Source organism: Pygoscelis adeliae, unplaced genomic scaffold (genome assembly GCF_000699105.1).
Source record: "Pygoscelis adeliae isolate BGI_AS28 unplaced genomic scaffold, ASM69910v1 Scaffold256, whole genome shotgun sequence".
Classification (NCBI taxonomy): domain Eukaryota; kingdom Metazoa; phylum Chordata; class Aves; order Sphenisciformes; family Spheniscidae; genus Pygoscelis; species Pygoscelis adeliae.
In genome coordinates, this window is record NW_008824996.1 from 262,240 (window position 1) to 279,611 (window position 17,372).

Sequence of the window (17,372 nt, forward strand, 5' to 3'; positions counted from 1 at the left end):
TTTTCATTTTAAGCAAGCTATTTATTCAGACCTCAATGAAACATGAAAACAGTGAGCTAAAACAGCATGATCATTTTAAAAGGAAAAATAATCTAGATTAGAAGGTATGTTTGTGCTTTCTAAATCTAGTTAACTTGAACAAGAAGTACAAACATTTAATTCTTTATTTCAGAAAACATTCATATCTCTCTAGCAGGACATGACTCATACCAACTATTTGTACTATTGCTATAATAAACGCCATTTCATATGGCAGCTCTTGCTTATTACATGAAGAGTATAAGGTATGTAGGTATGGGCATAGTTTCTTTGGTTTTGTATAATTTATTTTTTAACAACAACAAAATTTTAAACACCATTTTGGTTTTGATACTAAAATTCCTCTGTTTAAAATCAAGGAAGTACAAAGCTGAAATTTCAGCTGTTGTCATGACATTCAGAGATAAAGGCCAGGGGATAACTGAGCATGACCTACAATTCTACTCAGGAAGGTGCCATTTAAAATTACAAAAAAATTTCTGCAAAATTTGCAAATTTCTTGCAATCTACCCAAACAAAGATTCAGATATGCTGACATTTCTTATAGTCACAATTAAAACATACAAAAACTCCTATTAATACAATATCTATATTCAATAAATGACTACTACGGTCCTTAAGACAAATTAAACAATATGGTTTTAAACATCCTTATGGAAGTCACAATAAATAGTCATAACAGATATTACAGAGGGTGGTTCTGGATTTAAACACAAACTATGTTCTGGCATTTCATTACTCGTTCTCTGTTTCTGTATTCTGCTGTACTTTTTATGCCTAACTCGTGGGGGAAAGGTAAACAAGTCAATGCCCATTTCAAGAGATACCTGTCCTCAGAAGGTTTCATTTTGAAACTCAATTATAAGCAGTCATTACTTATGCATTCTCAAGTAATTCAGGTGCATTCTGAATCTTAAAATATTTTTTTCCTAATATAACATTTAATTGTATTATTTTGCTTTATTGTATATTTAATATAATACCTGCATCTGTTGGAGAGCCAATGTCACTACTTAAAATAGTGTCAATACTAGCCGCCCAAAGCACTCCAGTCAGCATTCAATTAAAGTGAGGTCTGACAGGTTGTGCTATCTTCAAGCTGGAAGTTATCTCAGCACCCTTGGTGCGCTGATGAGACCATGAACTCCTACTGCTGAGCATTCCAGAGCAAGCCATTAGCCTTTGCTCTTCGTTTCTTAATTTCTGATGAGTGATGTTACAACCATTACTTAAAACAAAGTTATCCTGGGTTTATTTCTTTTGTTGTAACATCAAGAGCTTTGAGGACTTTTTCCCCAAAAGAGGTGATTTTTTTCCAACTTCATCTTTTGTTTGCTAATTCTTGAAGAAAAGCCCATTTTTCAAAGGTAGAAAATAAGTTATTGTTGCTTATATTTCATAATCTTTTAATAGATGTGTCATAAATAAAAGGGTTTGTTCATTTGAAATGTTAGGAATGTATTTGTCTTGCCATGATGAATCACCTTTTTTTAAAAAAAAAGAAAATTTAAAAATCACACCTATATATCCTCCTGATGTTTGCTGCCTAAGAGCAAACACCTTTTCCACTTTGCTTAGTTTCCTGATGATGTTAAAATTAATCTCTATTATGGTGAATACTTTTATACTCATTATTTTTCCGCTCCCTCCTCATTCTCTTACCTACCTTTCCCTCTCTAGACATAGATTGTCAGTGGGAATATTGCCTGTTTAAGAATTCTTTACATCATACAGTGTTTTATTAACTGACCATACTGTGTATGATTGATGGAAAAAATTTACTAGTCTCTGCTTTCATCTGCAAGGTTTGCACAGGTAGATGTGTAAGGCCCGTTTTCCCTACGCCACAGAGTTGTTAAAATGTTTGACTGGTGTGGCTCTTGTCTGATATAAGGAAGGATGGCTAAAAATGACCCATGGAGAATGTGTAAAGTAAAATAGCTAGAAAAAACACAATGTTGCACATACACTGATTGACAAAATGACACAACCTGCACAATTTTAATCTTTGTAACTCCCACCTATGCACGCAATTCTGAAACATGGAACATGCAATCTTATTCCACACTAAATTCCGAAATGCTGGACTACCTAAAGAAAATAGGAGCAACAAAAGGTTCAAAGCTAGGTTCTGACCACCCAAAGTAAACATAATTTGGATTTGTATATGCATTTAGATGGTATAAGAAGCACTTATGTCACAACACTCTGACCATGTCAATGTCTCAGCAGGGTTAGAGTCTTGCGATCAAAACTGTTTGTGATCACTGATGTTGCAGACCACACAACGGCTCATACCGCAGATGCTAGCTGGGTGAGTACAACCACGCACTGACCACTTGCCCTTCTATGTGCCAGGGCTCCTTATAGCAAAACAGTTTGAATGGCCTCATTGCCACTGCTGTAGGTCTGCACTGCTGGAGACACCCACCCACCCTGCACCTCCCCCTGCAAAGTCCATGCACGTTACCCTGTCAAAACGGATTGCAGTCCTCTACGTGAATGGGACCATACTATGCCACTAATGACAATTTCGTTTTGGATTATTTTTCAGTAATTTATCAAATGACAGTGAAGTAAGTGAAGATGAAAATCTGTTTTATTTTCTTTTTCTCTTCCCTATCAAAATTTTGGAACGGTGATGAGATAGTAAGAGGTTGTATAAAGAATTTTTTTCAATCATCCCCATCCACGATGCATTAACTGGATTCCTTCTGGATTAAACTAAAGCAGAGAATGAGCTCCAGCTAGTCATGAGTATTCAGTATTCAACACCAGACTAAAATAAGAACCACAATAAAGCTAGAAATGCACGCTGTGTGGATGTCAAGTCCTTAGCACCAACTGTACTGTCCAGCTCTACAGATCCACTCCTATTACGCAATATTTGCTAATGTAAAGTGTAGCATGTTACAAAAATATTTTTGGCAGTTATGTCAATTTGACTGATTTCTTTAACTCAGTATTCCTGAGTAAATCAGAAAAAACAACTACTCCCACTTTTCTTTGAAACTTTTACTGGATTAAGATTTTTATTATCATTTATTACACACACAAATATGATCACCTTTATTACATGTCATATTTCCTGTCTGTATTAGAGTAGTCAAATTTTCCATATGGTCTTTTGGAGTCCCATGAACTCCTTCCAAGACCCCTGAAGCTTCCCATTTTCCCTTTCACCAATCATTTTTTTTCAATAATTGCTAGACGTTTGTTCAAGACATATTGCTATACCGAGGAGAATCTGTCCTATGCTGAAAACAAACAGTTGCACAGAATGAGTGTTCAGTGTGATGAACAGCGTTTGGAGTGAAGAGAAGTGTTGGATGAGTACAGACACTATCAAAGCTGTTCTTTACTCAAAGTGAATATTAATGACAGTTGTTTCATGTTTCAAGTTAAAATCATACAGAACACACTGCTGCAAAGAAAATAGTTCACTTAAACATATTTTTCAACTTACTAGCAATCGATAACTATCCAAACACATTATTTTATTTTTCATCAGGATGTTTGCGATCCTAAAAATGGTACCCCAAAACCTTTCAGTTCTTGATTCTGAAAATAAGACAAGCTTGTTTACAGCAAAAGTGTTTCAAATCTATATAGAAAACAGTCTCATTTAAGTATACCCCCTACAAATTTTCTACATGGATACTACCTGAGCTCCTGAAAGAATGTAAATAAAGTCCGTAGCTGTGGCTTAGATTTCCTTATTAGATCTAGCACCATAGACTCCAAAACAAAGGGTAGTATTTTCTTTGCAATAACAATTTACAAGTTTTGAGACTCCTGAAAGATGGACCTAATACAGTCAAATGTGATTTGATTTTTTGAACTTCCCAATTCACAATGCATTAAACTGAGTTCAAAAGGCTCATGTAAAATGAGCTGAACAAGCATGGGACAACTCCTCTTAGTTTCCACTAATCCAGAGCAAATTCAACTTCTAATAAATTTTTCTATCACAACAAAAATTCTGTAAAATAATAAAATTAGTTAAAACCAATGTGAACACAGCTCAAAATAACAGTTACACTTTTTTTTTTTTTTAAAAATACGCTGTGTCTTTGGACAAGTTGATGCCAATCCAAGATATGCTGGTATTTGCCAGCAGACTTCTGCCTGTTAAGATATTCTGAAATAACATATCTTTAAAAAAAAAACAAACCATCAGGCCACAATGGTTTCATAAATATCTTCTCTTATATGCAATCAGTGGAGCCAAAAAAAAAAAAAACCCCCAAAAACCACCACGCAAAAGAAAATAATGCAGAAAGAAAGACTGCAAAGGTCACTTTGACAAATGTTTGCCAGTTGAAATGACGCATGGTGCACTACTTCTAATACAGTGCAAATGTAGATATCTCAGATATGCCAACAGATAAACTGAAATAAAATGGAAATCAGTTAAAAGGAGAGCTCATTTCAACAGAGATGCTAACCAGAATGCTAAAGAACTTGCACATTCAGTTCAACAAACTTACCAAAACAAAGGACTGACTGGAGCCTATTTCTGGTCAGAACAGAGGTAAGGACATCAACCAGACTGACACCATTCTGTTTGCATATATCGAATGTAGATTAAGACGCTTTTTGACTTAACAGCTCTTACTGCAAGCTGCCATGAGTTGACACAGACCAGTGTCCTCACCTTTAGACTAAGGGACAAATTAGATAACCCTCCTGAAGCAATGTCAGGTAATGTCACTTATGGAATAAATGACAGCTATCTGTTCTGTTGGAATTATTTGTTTTAATGAAACTAGTACTGTGTTGAACTCTAGCAATTTTAAAAACAGGTACAGTCATTTCAATATAGTGTGCAAACTGGCTTTCCATATCATGAGAAAACTATAATGACTGCTAAACACAAATACTTGAACTAAACCCTTAAACTTTACTTCATTTCTGCATGGGTTACTTCTCATCTCAGTAACAATTGCTGTCAGTGGCACAGACAGCTAGTGTGTAAAATGCTCACGGCAAAAAAGACTACCTGTAAGAGAACCACTTGGGTAGAAGGAAGACCCTGCCAAACTAGATTTTAATGTTTCCTCCAGGAAAAGGCCACATCTGGGATTAATAATTATCCTATCCATTTCCATCAAGGAATACCACATAGTCCCTTACCCACCAACAGAATACACCGCTCTCCTCACCCCCAAACACACATGCACCCACACACCCACCAGTTTTACAAACTTGACACCTCAAGCAAGGATGATTTTCTCCTGCCAAATATCAGACCCTTGGAATCTGATTCAGCCAATGTCATCTCAATGCATTTTATCAAATGGAACTACTATCAGTAGTTTGCAAATATCATAGGAGAAGAATCTGGACTGACAGATGAAATGAATCTCTAAGTTGTTTCTGATAAATGATTTTATCTCTAATAGGCTCAAGTATATGCCACCCTCATAAACCAGAAAGGATGAAAGCCCATAACACATTAATCTACTGAGTACCAGTAAAACGTCAGAAATACAAATTCTGAAGTTCTGATGGGATGAAATGGGTTTCCATTTCTCCTAACTTCTCAGTGGAATCAAGATAAGTGTATAATAGAAGAGACGCATGTTTGACTCATATCTGGCTTCTCCTAGGAAATAAAAAGCTTCTGGACTCAAACACAGCAAAGTCTCTGGACCTGTACAGCGAAAAATGATGGAGTCTGAAAGGCACAGACTCTTCAGTTCCTCACCACATTAAACCAGGTGAGCTGTGTGTAAGTAGCTTCATTAATACGATCTGATTTTATACGAAATAAATTATAAAAGCGATACAAATAAGAAAATAGCTGCCTTTGGATGAGTATTTATTTTTCAGTACAACTCACCGTCAGGAGGTGGTAGTGCCTTCTATATTGCCAACGTATCCTTAGCATAGAGTAAGATTTAAAACATTTCCTTTGAAATGTTTCAGACTGGGATAAAACATTTCATATTTTCCTTGCGAAGAATGAGACTGTGCTCTTATAAATTAAGGAAAAAAAGAAGTAAAGAAGCAGCCTTACTGGTTTGTATCTTAGTGCATCTCTGTAGGATCCAAACAGTGCTGCCTGTGCCCGAAGAAAGGCCTTGGCTACTCCATCACCCGTAGCTGTAGACTGCTTTTTCAGTTTATTTTTCAAGGCCGAGACCTGCACGACAGAGTGGAACAGTTAAATTAACACCTCAGAAATTGGTACAGAGAGGTATGAACCCAATCAGCAGGCAAACCATGGTGTCTACAGGTCAGCCAAAAATTCATCCTCCTCCTTGATAGCTTATCATTTTAACTGCAAAGAGCACCTGCTGGTCTGTTAATTGAAATGAAAGCAGGGGATGATGGTAGAGTGCTAATGCAAATTGGTTTATGCTCTCTTTTTTTCCCAAGGCCTCTTGACATAAATAAGCTTAATTATTTTACAGTAAACTGCATGTGAGCCACTTTTCTGCAGATTTTTTTTTTTTTTCTCTCAATCACGACATGTGAATACTTGTTTTGAATGAAGACAGTTGGATATTTTTTATTTATGCTATGAAGGCTTATTTTTAAGGACTCAATGGTCACTTACTATTCAGTTTTAGGGATTTTTATTTTTTTTAAGTCAAATTACTCTCTTACATCATTTCTCATGCACCATGGGAGTAGCTGCTACCACTGTCAAATAGTTGAGAAAAGTTTGAGTAAATTCAGTGATACCATACTTATTTTAGTGCTTGACTTTTTTTTTTTTTTTGAAGGAGGTCTTTTCTTATTTGGCAAATAGCAATCACGGATTATATAGAATTGGAAAAATTAAAAATACTAATTTAGATGACCCTTACTTGGAGATAGTTTGGAGAAAAATCATATAATTATGGAATTATTACAGTATTCTTTAAAGTTATGTAGAATTACACCCAGTTATAGCCTATAGTCTCCTAATTTTCAACATGAGGGATATGTGGAGAAGTAAGCCAACTCCAATTATGTTGAATACATGTTTCTACATCCCTTTGTATTGCAATATACCCAATAAAGCAATATTTAAGTCACTAAAAACTATACAAAGTAACATTTAGGGTTACCCTTTAAACAGAACATTATAAACACACTATCACCAAAACAGCTTTCATTCTTATAGAAATATATGCAAGAATGAGTATAATTTTGTTTCGTTATGCAAGCAGTCCCGACTGCTCTTGTAGATGATGATTGTAATTGAAGTGTCAACCTAATTAACAACTAAACTTTGAATAATGCTAATGAGAACTGAACATGGCATCAGAGAAAAGACCAGCTCTACAGGTGATAAACCTTCACAGTAGTGACATTTTCCAGTGTAAAGTCACAGTTACTGTGATCTGATCAAAGAGAGGGACCCCCATTGGGTCCAATTATAACTATAGTTTTGAAAAAAAAAATTATTGAGTTATGATGTTCATAATCTATGCAGAAAGGCCTTTACAGTATAGGTCTTTTCCCCATAGCTGTGATCTTTTCAGTTTATAGCCAAGCTCCATAGATCTAGATAAAAGTTGAGAGCCTGATTCATTTAGCCCATGGAAAGCATACACCAAGGCTCATTTATGTTTTTTCCTCAAAAGAAAAAAAAAAGTACAAGTCTGAGTACAAAAAACAGTTAAGCAGTTCAAGGTGGAAAAAATAAATGCATGTTTTTGTTTTGTGTTTTTTCTTTTGTTCTGTACTGTATGATTATTTTAAAGTAACTAAAAATAAGGTTTATTTAATTCCGGGGGAAATAAATGTATATATCCTTTGTATAAGGGAAACATGCCCATCAACGTTAGCTCAGTTTCACTAAAACAAAAGCAGTAACATGAGGTCAAAAAAAGAATTGTCAACCATAAAATGTTGTCTCTGTTATGACAGACAAAGCATCTTCTAAATATAAGGGAGGGAAAAAGGTAGAAAATTCTCTACGTTCTTTTAAATCTACATTCTTCTAAATTATAGCTTGTGAGTTTGGGGAAATAATGGCAGACGATAAGACACGGTCAGAGAAGAAAAGGGTAAAGATGATGTAGAGCTGACGAATTATAGGACAAAGTGGGGGATGTGAAGGAAAATGGTATTTTCTGATTTTCTCAGTTCTGGCAGGCCCTATGTACCCTAACATGAATCGATAAACAGGATGCTTTAGGCAAAAACGTGTTAAAAAGAACGATAGAAAGCAACAAATCTCCTGCTTCACTGCAGTATTGCTATGTTATTAGTTCAACAATATTAAGAACATCCCAATGGACTGGCAGTTTCAAGGCGGGTTCTCCAGCACAAAAATGTGTAAGTCAGATGCACATTTTTTGTGCTACCATCCTGCAGGGAGTTCTAGCCTCAAAAAGGCTATGCTGGAGTTCAAAGAAAGCTCCTCCAACTTCTGCTTCTCTCAGGAGGCTATGCTAAAAGGCAGGAAGAACTGCATTAGATTACTCTGCAGAAGTACTAGGAGCACAGTGCTGTTAAAAAGCCTGCAGAGCTGACGTGGGCCACAACCCCGATTTCCTAATCGTCACGAACGGAGTCCTGGCTGCAGCACTTTTGAAGCGCCCTTGAGACCTGCCTAGGTTTCCTTCAAGCTGAGGTCAGCAAACATGCATGCGGAGGGACAGTGCTTTCTGAGGGCTTATCCCACCACCGAGTGATGGCAAACCCAAGCTGCGCATTTGGGTAGGTTGCCGGCAAAGTCTCCCAGTTCCACAGTTTAATCAAAGACAGCATGATAAAGTAGTTATTACAGTCGATACAGTAGGTACAGATAAGAGACTGAGTGCTTTGAACTACTTAGAAGGACTTGGTGCACAGCAGGGTTGTGATTGCTTAGATCCATGAACCTAAACCAAGGAACTGTGAGACCCCTTTGGGTGACATCATTAATAGCTCTTAAAATTTCAAAGAAAATACACAATTCTGGCACCAAGCCAAAAAAATACCAAGCAGCATCTTTATCAAAATCTTTTCCTCATATACGCGTTAATCCATCTATCTGTGATTAAGGATGCCAAACTTTTTTTCTCCCCTTCTTTGCATGTCTTAAGCAGAAATGGCCTTTTACAAAGTTTAAAAATAAAGAACTGCAAACAAACCACAGGGGTTAGAATGCTGTTAAAATTTATTTCTGGAAGACACTAGTGATCCATTTCAGAAATGGTATTATGAATTTACACTAGAAGCAAACTGGTTTTATCTTCTCCTAGCAACGGCTTCTCATAGGAAGGTGACTTCATTGCACTGCTAAACACTACCAATGAAGAGCAATCAGAGCTTCAGGAAGGTTTAAATCAATGGAATAGTTTTTCAGAGATTTAGAAAGTCCGGAGATTGATATGTGATTTTTCTTTCAGATGTAAGTAAGTATATCTAAAATGTAGAAACATATTGTGTTGGTCATTAAAAAAAAAAGCATTATTTTTTAAAATAGTCCCCCTGTGTCCTTTCTAAGATTCCTAAAATATAACTATCTGATCAGAAACAAAGCATGACTAATACCTCTTCAGTGTTCATGTGAGTAGAAGAATAAAACTGCACATAAAGTTAAAAAATAAATTAATAAAGTGATGTAACTATTAATGAAAGCCTTTGCTCCTGCAAAAACTTAAGCACGCATATAAATCTAAGCACATATAGAAGTATTCAAAACGTTTGTCGCCTGAGAAATGCAGAACCATGCACTGGCGTTCCCAATGACTACCAGAACTTTGAAAAAAAGATATCCAGGTTATTTCTCTGGTATCAGTGACAGTTGTTATGCTTTAAACTATTTTTTGGTGTCCTCCATCCGATCACGTCACTATGAAAGTAAGTCCACTCTCAACAGAGAGGAAGTGAGAGAAGATGGCAGAGAAGAGAAACAAACCAAAAACCTTACAACAAAATGGAATCTGATATGATTTAAATCAATATTGTTAATGAAAGGGCTTCTACATATTTAATACTACCTACACACACACAGGATTTAGGCATCTCAGCCCTCCAGCATTTAATCACAAATACTCGTTTAGACGAAAACAACTACTTAAATGCAAATGTTTTCAAAACTAGTTGTACTTTTCAGTCTCGCATTCTAGCTTCTAAAACTGTATTGAGGTTCAACAGAATCTCAACTCCAAGAATTTATTCAAAATAAACAGTTGCCTCGTAACACTGCAAACACTGTTGACTGCTCTGAGTTTCTAAAATATATTAGTAATATTTTTGGCTATTTTCAGATGGGAAAACATAATAAATTATGATATTTAAATTTTACAAAAAATCTTTTTAGTTGCACTGTTACATGTTGACCATAACTTCTTTATAATACTATTAATCATTGTATTTTCAGAAATAATTTGCACTCCCAGTAATTGTTTTATAAAGTAACTGTTTAATTTTCTACGTGAATTACAGCCTACTTTTCAAAATGCTACTTTTAGAACTGTAATGTTCATATGCCCAATTTACGGTGTTAAAATCCTGTGACTTTAGGAATCTCAGAACTAAAACTCTGAAAGTTTAGTGTGTAGGCACCACATGCTACAAAGGCTACGCATCTTTCAACAGCTCTGTAGATTTTATGGTTAACAATATTTAATGACCACAAAAGATGCTAAAAACCTATAAAGCCTATTGTTTTCTGAAGATCATATTTATAAAAGTTCTGCTTAGTCTATGGAGAAGTCAGTAAGACTTGGTTGCTAAAAGTGATGCCCTCGATTCTCCAAGCCTTTTTTGAAAGTGTTCAAATTTGAGCAAAGTAGTCTTTTTGTCAGAGTAACCTGAAAGCAGGTATTGCAGGATCAGGCCCACAGTTTATAAATTTGTTTCTATGGTCTCTGCTACTTTACATACATCACAAGTGTTCTTTGTCTAACGTCTTATGTTATTAAACTGGTGATCTAAGTATTATTGTATTAGGAAATTTACTCCCATAGAAGTAGCTACTTATTTTCATTTTTTTAAATTAAAAAATAATAGACAAATTTACAGTGAAATGATAAAATTTAAAAACAAGTGTTCTTGTCAGAAGAGAGGAAAAAGAGGGTTTTTCCCCCCTCTAAGAAAACAAAGGATTCCTGAAAGTCTTGCTCTGATTTATTTTTCCAATTTTAAATACCTTAGGAGTAGCGGAACTGCTACTGGCATGGTAGTATTTCTAACAGTCAATAAATCTAAAATATTATGTGTGAATATTGGAATGAAGCCATTAAGAAGATTACAGCATGCAACGCAGCAGAGGGTCCACATGAAAAAAGGACTGGTAATTCAGGACAACTGTGACCACTGACCTTTGCACAGTCAAGACCACTGGTCAGTCTGACAGAATAATAGAGTTCACATGCATAGAAAGTCATCTAGCCTGTAACTATAATTTAAATGCTTAAGTGAATGATTTAAAAATGCCTTTAAATCTCAGTTAATTTATTATACAGTTTATTAGACAATGCCATATAATAATGTTTTTTCACTCTTAAATTTATCATGAAAAAAATCACAATCAGAGCATTTTAATAGACATATTACTTATACATGGGTAAACTATTAAATACCTATGCTGTGAGGACATCATCAGGCTTATTAATCAAGAAAATAATTACTCAATTTCCTTCAGACACAAGAAACAGTTTTAGAAAACTCTTTGAAAATACTGCACTTCTTTTGTTAGGCTGTTAACAAACCTGGAATCAGTTTTTGAAAGGGATAGTAAGACTAGAGCTTCTTTTATATTTTCAGTTCTTCATTCTAACACCCTTCAGAGGTACTCATTGTATTTTTTCATCAGAATTTTTACTACCTTTGTACGTATGCTTATGAGGTTTATTTATATAGGTTATAATGCTTCACATATGTAAGTATCTTTGACATTTGCTTTAATGTTTTAAGTCTAACTTACCATTTTGACTCTACTCCTGTCTCACACTTTTTAACCGAAATGTTAGCAGCTGCGCTGCCCCTCATGCATGCCAAAGACGGACAAGCATTTTCTCATTTTATGAGCCAAACACAGACATTGTCTGTGCCTTTTGTTTCCAGGTTTTCCAACTATAATTGTATATGTTTTCCATTAAATTGTTTTAATTAAAGTGCTTTACAGTTTGAAGTAGATGGGAATATTCAGATTAAAAGCTTCATTATAAAATCCTCAAATTCTGCAAGTATATTTTGCATAAAACATAGTTGTTCTGTTTTGTTCTCTATTAGATATGGAATGAAATATTTTAAGTCTATTGTATGGTCTGTACACTTGGACAACCTTCATTAACATTAATAATAGTAACATGCATATATCCTGGGGGAGAATATACTTCTAGAAGTATGAAGATCTGTATCCCTATTTTCTTCATGCTAGCCTACTCATTTAGAGATCATTTTGATACGCATCTGTAAAATACATGAGAAGTCCCTCTCATTGCACAAGTATCTATTTTTACTGTTTGAAGGACCTCCAGCTACAACTCCAGTATCTTATGGACGATGATGCCTAATTCTCAATTCTACATCTAGCTATTACTTGTCAAGAGGTATGTACCTCCATGACACTATAACCTCAACCTGATTCACTGAATGCAAGGTCAGTTAAAATTACTGACACACCAGAAAATGACTCATTTTTTACTTAACTTGTTATACTCTTGAACGATAGAGTACAGTCAAAATTACTGTATATACGTGTGTGTATACTACTTCATACACTAACGTAAAATCACAAAACATCAGAATAATTTTTAGATAGTCTTTTACATTTCTGAACTATAGTTGATACTGAGTAAAAAGAAAGACTGACCAGATGATCTATAAAAAGTCTAGATTTTAACATCAACATCAAAGGGAACTGACATTAATATAACCATCAAGAGTTTTATTTCTATTGTACCAAATATATACAAATTACCAACAAAAACAAAAGACACAGTATGTTACTACAGCACCTTACTTTGATTAAGACAGTTTGTTTTTATGATTTACAATTTCAGAAAATGTAACTCTTTGATTTCACATTTTGATATAAAATTCTTTGTGCTGCCAACCACTTGTGATAGCTTGAGCATCTATAACTAAATAATCGAAACAGTGGTCTCACAATGATATTCTTTTAGAACTCAATTGGGAAAAACAAGGTAAGTGAATTTTGTGACTATTTAAAATGTTATACAGAATATGTTCCCCTATAGGCAATAAGAAAAAAAAAAGGGGGGGGGGGGGGGAGGAGCGCATCGGCACAGTTAGCAAGATCAAAGTCCAGAAAGAACTGGCACTTAATTTATCATCCTTTACAGACAAAAGACAGTTTTTGTCATTTCAAAAGGATCAGATGTCTTTATGACAAACTGGGTTTGCAGTTTAATTTACAAATAGAATTCTAAGTAAGCAGTCTTTGCTCTGCCAAAGCAAATGACAAACAGTATAGGTTTTCATTCACGCAGCCCTCAGCAGGATAGAAGAGATTAAAATAAAACTGAAATAATTTAGAGAAAACAAATAAATGTTTCAGAAACTTGAAGAAGATCAAAGCCTGAATTTTCTGACCCCAACTGTACAAGCATTTCTTATTATATTGACCAGTGCCATCAGATCATTAATTAAAAGGAAAGCGCTGGCAGGTGGCAGGGAAGCAGAAGCCGATAATTGGCCCCCTTCTTCTTTTTGCCTTCAAAAACTCTCTCGTTCTTTTGCAAGACATGCCACTAGGCAGACAGAAATGCCTACTTTGTAATATAATGATTAAGATGAGATGAAGAGACTCTTGCGTTTAAAGCAGCTATGCCTAATGAATGCAGCTAGCTTTATAATTATGATCCTACTTTTACAATAAGGAATATGATGTTCCATTCAACATCTCCTCAACTGTCAAAAAGGTAAAAATCTCAAATACAGGGGTCTACACTTGGTGCTTTTCACCCCCTTATTCCTTTCATAACAGTTAGCAAAACCAGGCAAAAATAACGACTAGTAATTCAAGCATCTATACAAGAAAGAAGGAATGAAATATCTGTAAGACTCACCACTTCACCAGGTAGGTTGTTCAGGTCATTAAAAGGGGTTTCTAGAGTGTTTGTGTCAACATTTAGCAAAACCACATCCTCCAGTGATCTATTTTTTACTTTCTGTTAAGAGGGAAAAAAAAATAGTGGAAAAGCATTTTACTAAGGCATCCTCCTGAAGTACATTTTTATTATAATGTGCTAGATTAGAAATGATGATTTTACAAAGGACAATAATGGCAAAGCCAACATTTTGAGCTTTAGATGTAGGATTTGTGAATTAGATGCAGGATTCAGAGTAGCTTTTAAAAACACTCCCTCTTCATCAAACGGTAAGGTTACATTAATAATCTCTGAAATACAAGCATATTCAAGAAATTAATTTCTGAAAACCATGATTTACACAAAACACAGTAAAATATATTGGAACTATACATATAACAATGTTTCATTCTCCAATATTTGTGAAAGATAGGATGTTAATCATATAATCAGATGAAAAACAGAGAAAACTAAGTAATTATTTGCAGATTTATGTAAGTCCCAGGCATGTGTTGTCTACTAGTATTATAGAAGAATGGATGAAACAATCTTTCATCAACGGACTTGATTAGCAGCTAAGAATTAAGCAATTTGTTCCTTTCAGGAAAAAATGATAGAACTCTTTTCTATATGGTCCTACAATAATACATAATAGCACGGTCCAGGAAATAATTCCAGAAGGAATTGAGGGACTTATTTTTCAGAGCAAGCCTTTCTGTTCCATTATTTTCTGATGGAATAAGGAAAAAGATCCTAGTCAAGATATTACGATCAATGTATGCAGATCATAAGAACTTGATTTGAGAGAACAGAAGGCTACGCCTGGAGTTAAGAAGGCAGCTCTTTTTTGGAAACACAAAAGTGCTAGTGGCTCAGACTAGGGGAGAACCCACCTCATCAGCTTAGCAAATGTGAATTGGTCCTTAGAAACTGCTTTAGCAAACTGTAAATCAAATAAAGTTCCCAAATCAATTACCTACTCTGCATGATAATCAGACTACACACGAAGGCTTAACTGTGTCATCAAATGGTTATGGAAAGAGGCAAAGCTATTTATGACCCAGCTATTACTTACCGCTTCGGTGAGTTCTATTCTTTTGTTGTATGTTTAAATCTGAAAAGGCTACCTCCCGTTTTTTGGCAAAAAATACTCATTTCTAAATTAATAGTTATGAATGTTATAGGATGAATGTTAGACTCAGATTTTCAGAGGGCCAGGCACGTAAATCATCTGGGAAATCAGAATGATGCTGAATTCTGATTGATGGCGATTCCAAAATAAATTTTAACTGTTCTTATTATTGGGAAAATCTGTTGCTGAACCACTAAAAAAGGCAGGAAAAAAGCTATCATTGAGCTGTTAAATAGACACAGAAACAAATCATGATGTAGAGCTTATGTGTCTCCATAGAACACTTCAAAAGTAAGATTTCAAAAGAGGGACATTTTTTACTTTGTAAAGCATCTGAAGCTTAAATTTTGTAATTCCCTGCTAATAAACAGGGATTCTTTCTGAAGCATTTCTATTAAAATTACCATTTATGGCACACACACCTCATGCTTACTAGTATGCAGAAGTGTATAGTAAACTTACCTCTATTAAGCTTAAGTGGACACCAATTAGATAAGGCATCGGTGCACTGAAGAAAAAAAGTGGAAAAAGGCAAATTATTGTTTTCAGTACCAACTACTACAACATTTGTGGAGCAAAAAAACCTTGAAGTCTTGGCACATACAGTCCCTAGTTAACATTCACTGTTTAAGCCTGTATTAAATTTACACAGTTGCTACTGAAATTTTTTTTTTTTTTCCACTCTGCAGTAAAGACACTGTTCCTAACTATGGAAGTATGAGCGAGAAGACGTGTAAGGCTTGCTAACCGGTTTGCCATACCTAGTTACAATAACCAACCATACTGTATGGCAGAGCTAACCTAGCGGACGTTCCAAAAGTGGTGTGTCTCTAGCACGACAATGGTTTTAAAACACCGTTCTGGAGAATATGGTACCATTTAACATCACCACACTGCAACACAAACATCATTAATGCCAGTTTTGGTTCTGAATGTGCTTCTGAAACCCTTCCTTGGTGGGCATTTGGAAGCTGTATAATATCCTATTTAACGCAAGATAGTAAACTTCTCATTTCCAATTTGAATAAGACAAGGAACTATATTCTCAAAATAAAACAAATATCCACACAAAGCCTCTGGAGTGCGACCTCTTGCAGCATGCAAGCAAGAAACTGAATTAGTCAGGCTAATTTATCATGGTGTCGTGGTTTAACCCCAGTTGTCAACTAAGTACCACACAGCTACTCACCCTCCCACCCGCTGTGGGATGGGGGAGAGAATCGGGGAAAAAAAAAAAAGTAAAACCTGTGGGTTCAGATAAAGACAGTTTAACAGGACAGCAAAGGAAGAGAAAATAATAATGATGATGATAAAAGAATATATAAAATAAGTGATGCACGATGCAATTGCTCACCACCTGCTGACCAATGCCCAGCCCGTCCCCAAGCAGCAATCACTGTCCCCCCAGCCAGCTTTTCCCCAGTTTATGTACTGAGCATGACGTCCCATGGTATGGAATGTCCCTTTGGCCAGTTGGGGTCAGCTGTCCTGGCTGTGCCCCCTCCCAGCTCTCGTGCACCTCCTCGTTGGCAGAGTATGGGAAGCTGAAAAGTCCTTGACTCAGTATAAGCACTGCTCAGCAACAACTAAAACATCAGTGTGTTATCAGCATTATTCTCATCCTAAATCCAAAACACAGCACTGTACCAGCTACTAGGAAGAAAATTAACTCTATTCCAGCCAAAGCCAGGACACATGGTTTCCTATAATCTTCTGTTCCTTCCTCTAGTGAATGTGTTCTGGCAACAACTGAAAAAGAATATACTCAGTATGCAGCGCTGAAGGGAAAAACCATCCAATGATCATCACACTTGTGGGTACTGCAAGATTACTAAAAATATTCACTCCAGAGAAACGAGCAATAGATAGGCCAGTTTAAGCAACTCCGTGGGAAAAGAAATACTACGGAGTAGAGAGAAAAAAAACTAAATAAAAATAATCTCTGAAAAATAAATGGAAGGTAAGATGACTTATATGAATTTACACAGATAGCTGACATACAATAATTTCTCCCATTGTATTAATTCGATCACAGATCCGAGCCACTGGCACTGACTGATTGGCAGTTGACTTCCTGAGGCCCGGGGAGAGGCTTCACTGCCCCAGTTCACATGGCCACATCAATTCGGTCCCAACTCTGGGAGCAAAAGTAGCAATTCCCACCTGCCTGCGACTGCAGCCAGTTTTAGAAAAATCTGTACACTCTATGG

General features: G+C 35.7%; 1 protein-coding gene across 1 annotated transcript in view; it reads right to left on the reverse strand.

Annotated features, from left to right (window-relative positions):
- DENND1B (DENN/MADD domain containing 1B) overlaps window positions 1-17,372 on the reverse strand; it is a 173,265-nt gene that overhangs the window by 39,966 nt on the left and 115,927 nt on the right. Inside the window, exons 11-13 of the mRNA XM_009326173.1 lie at window positions 15,625-15,670; window positions 14,010-14,111; window positions 6,062-6,187 (exon numbers count right to left, since the gene is read on the reverse strand). Of these exons, the coding sequence (XP_009324448.1) occupies window positions 6,062-6,187; window positions 14,010-14,111; window positions 15,625-15,670 (274 nt within the window). The remainder of the gene's footprint in view (window positions 1-6,061; window positions 6,188-14,009; window positions 14,112-15,624; window positions 15,671-17,372) is intronic.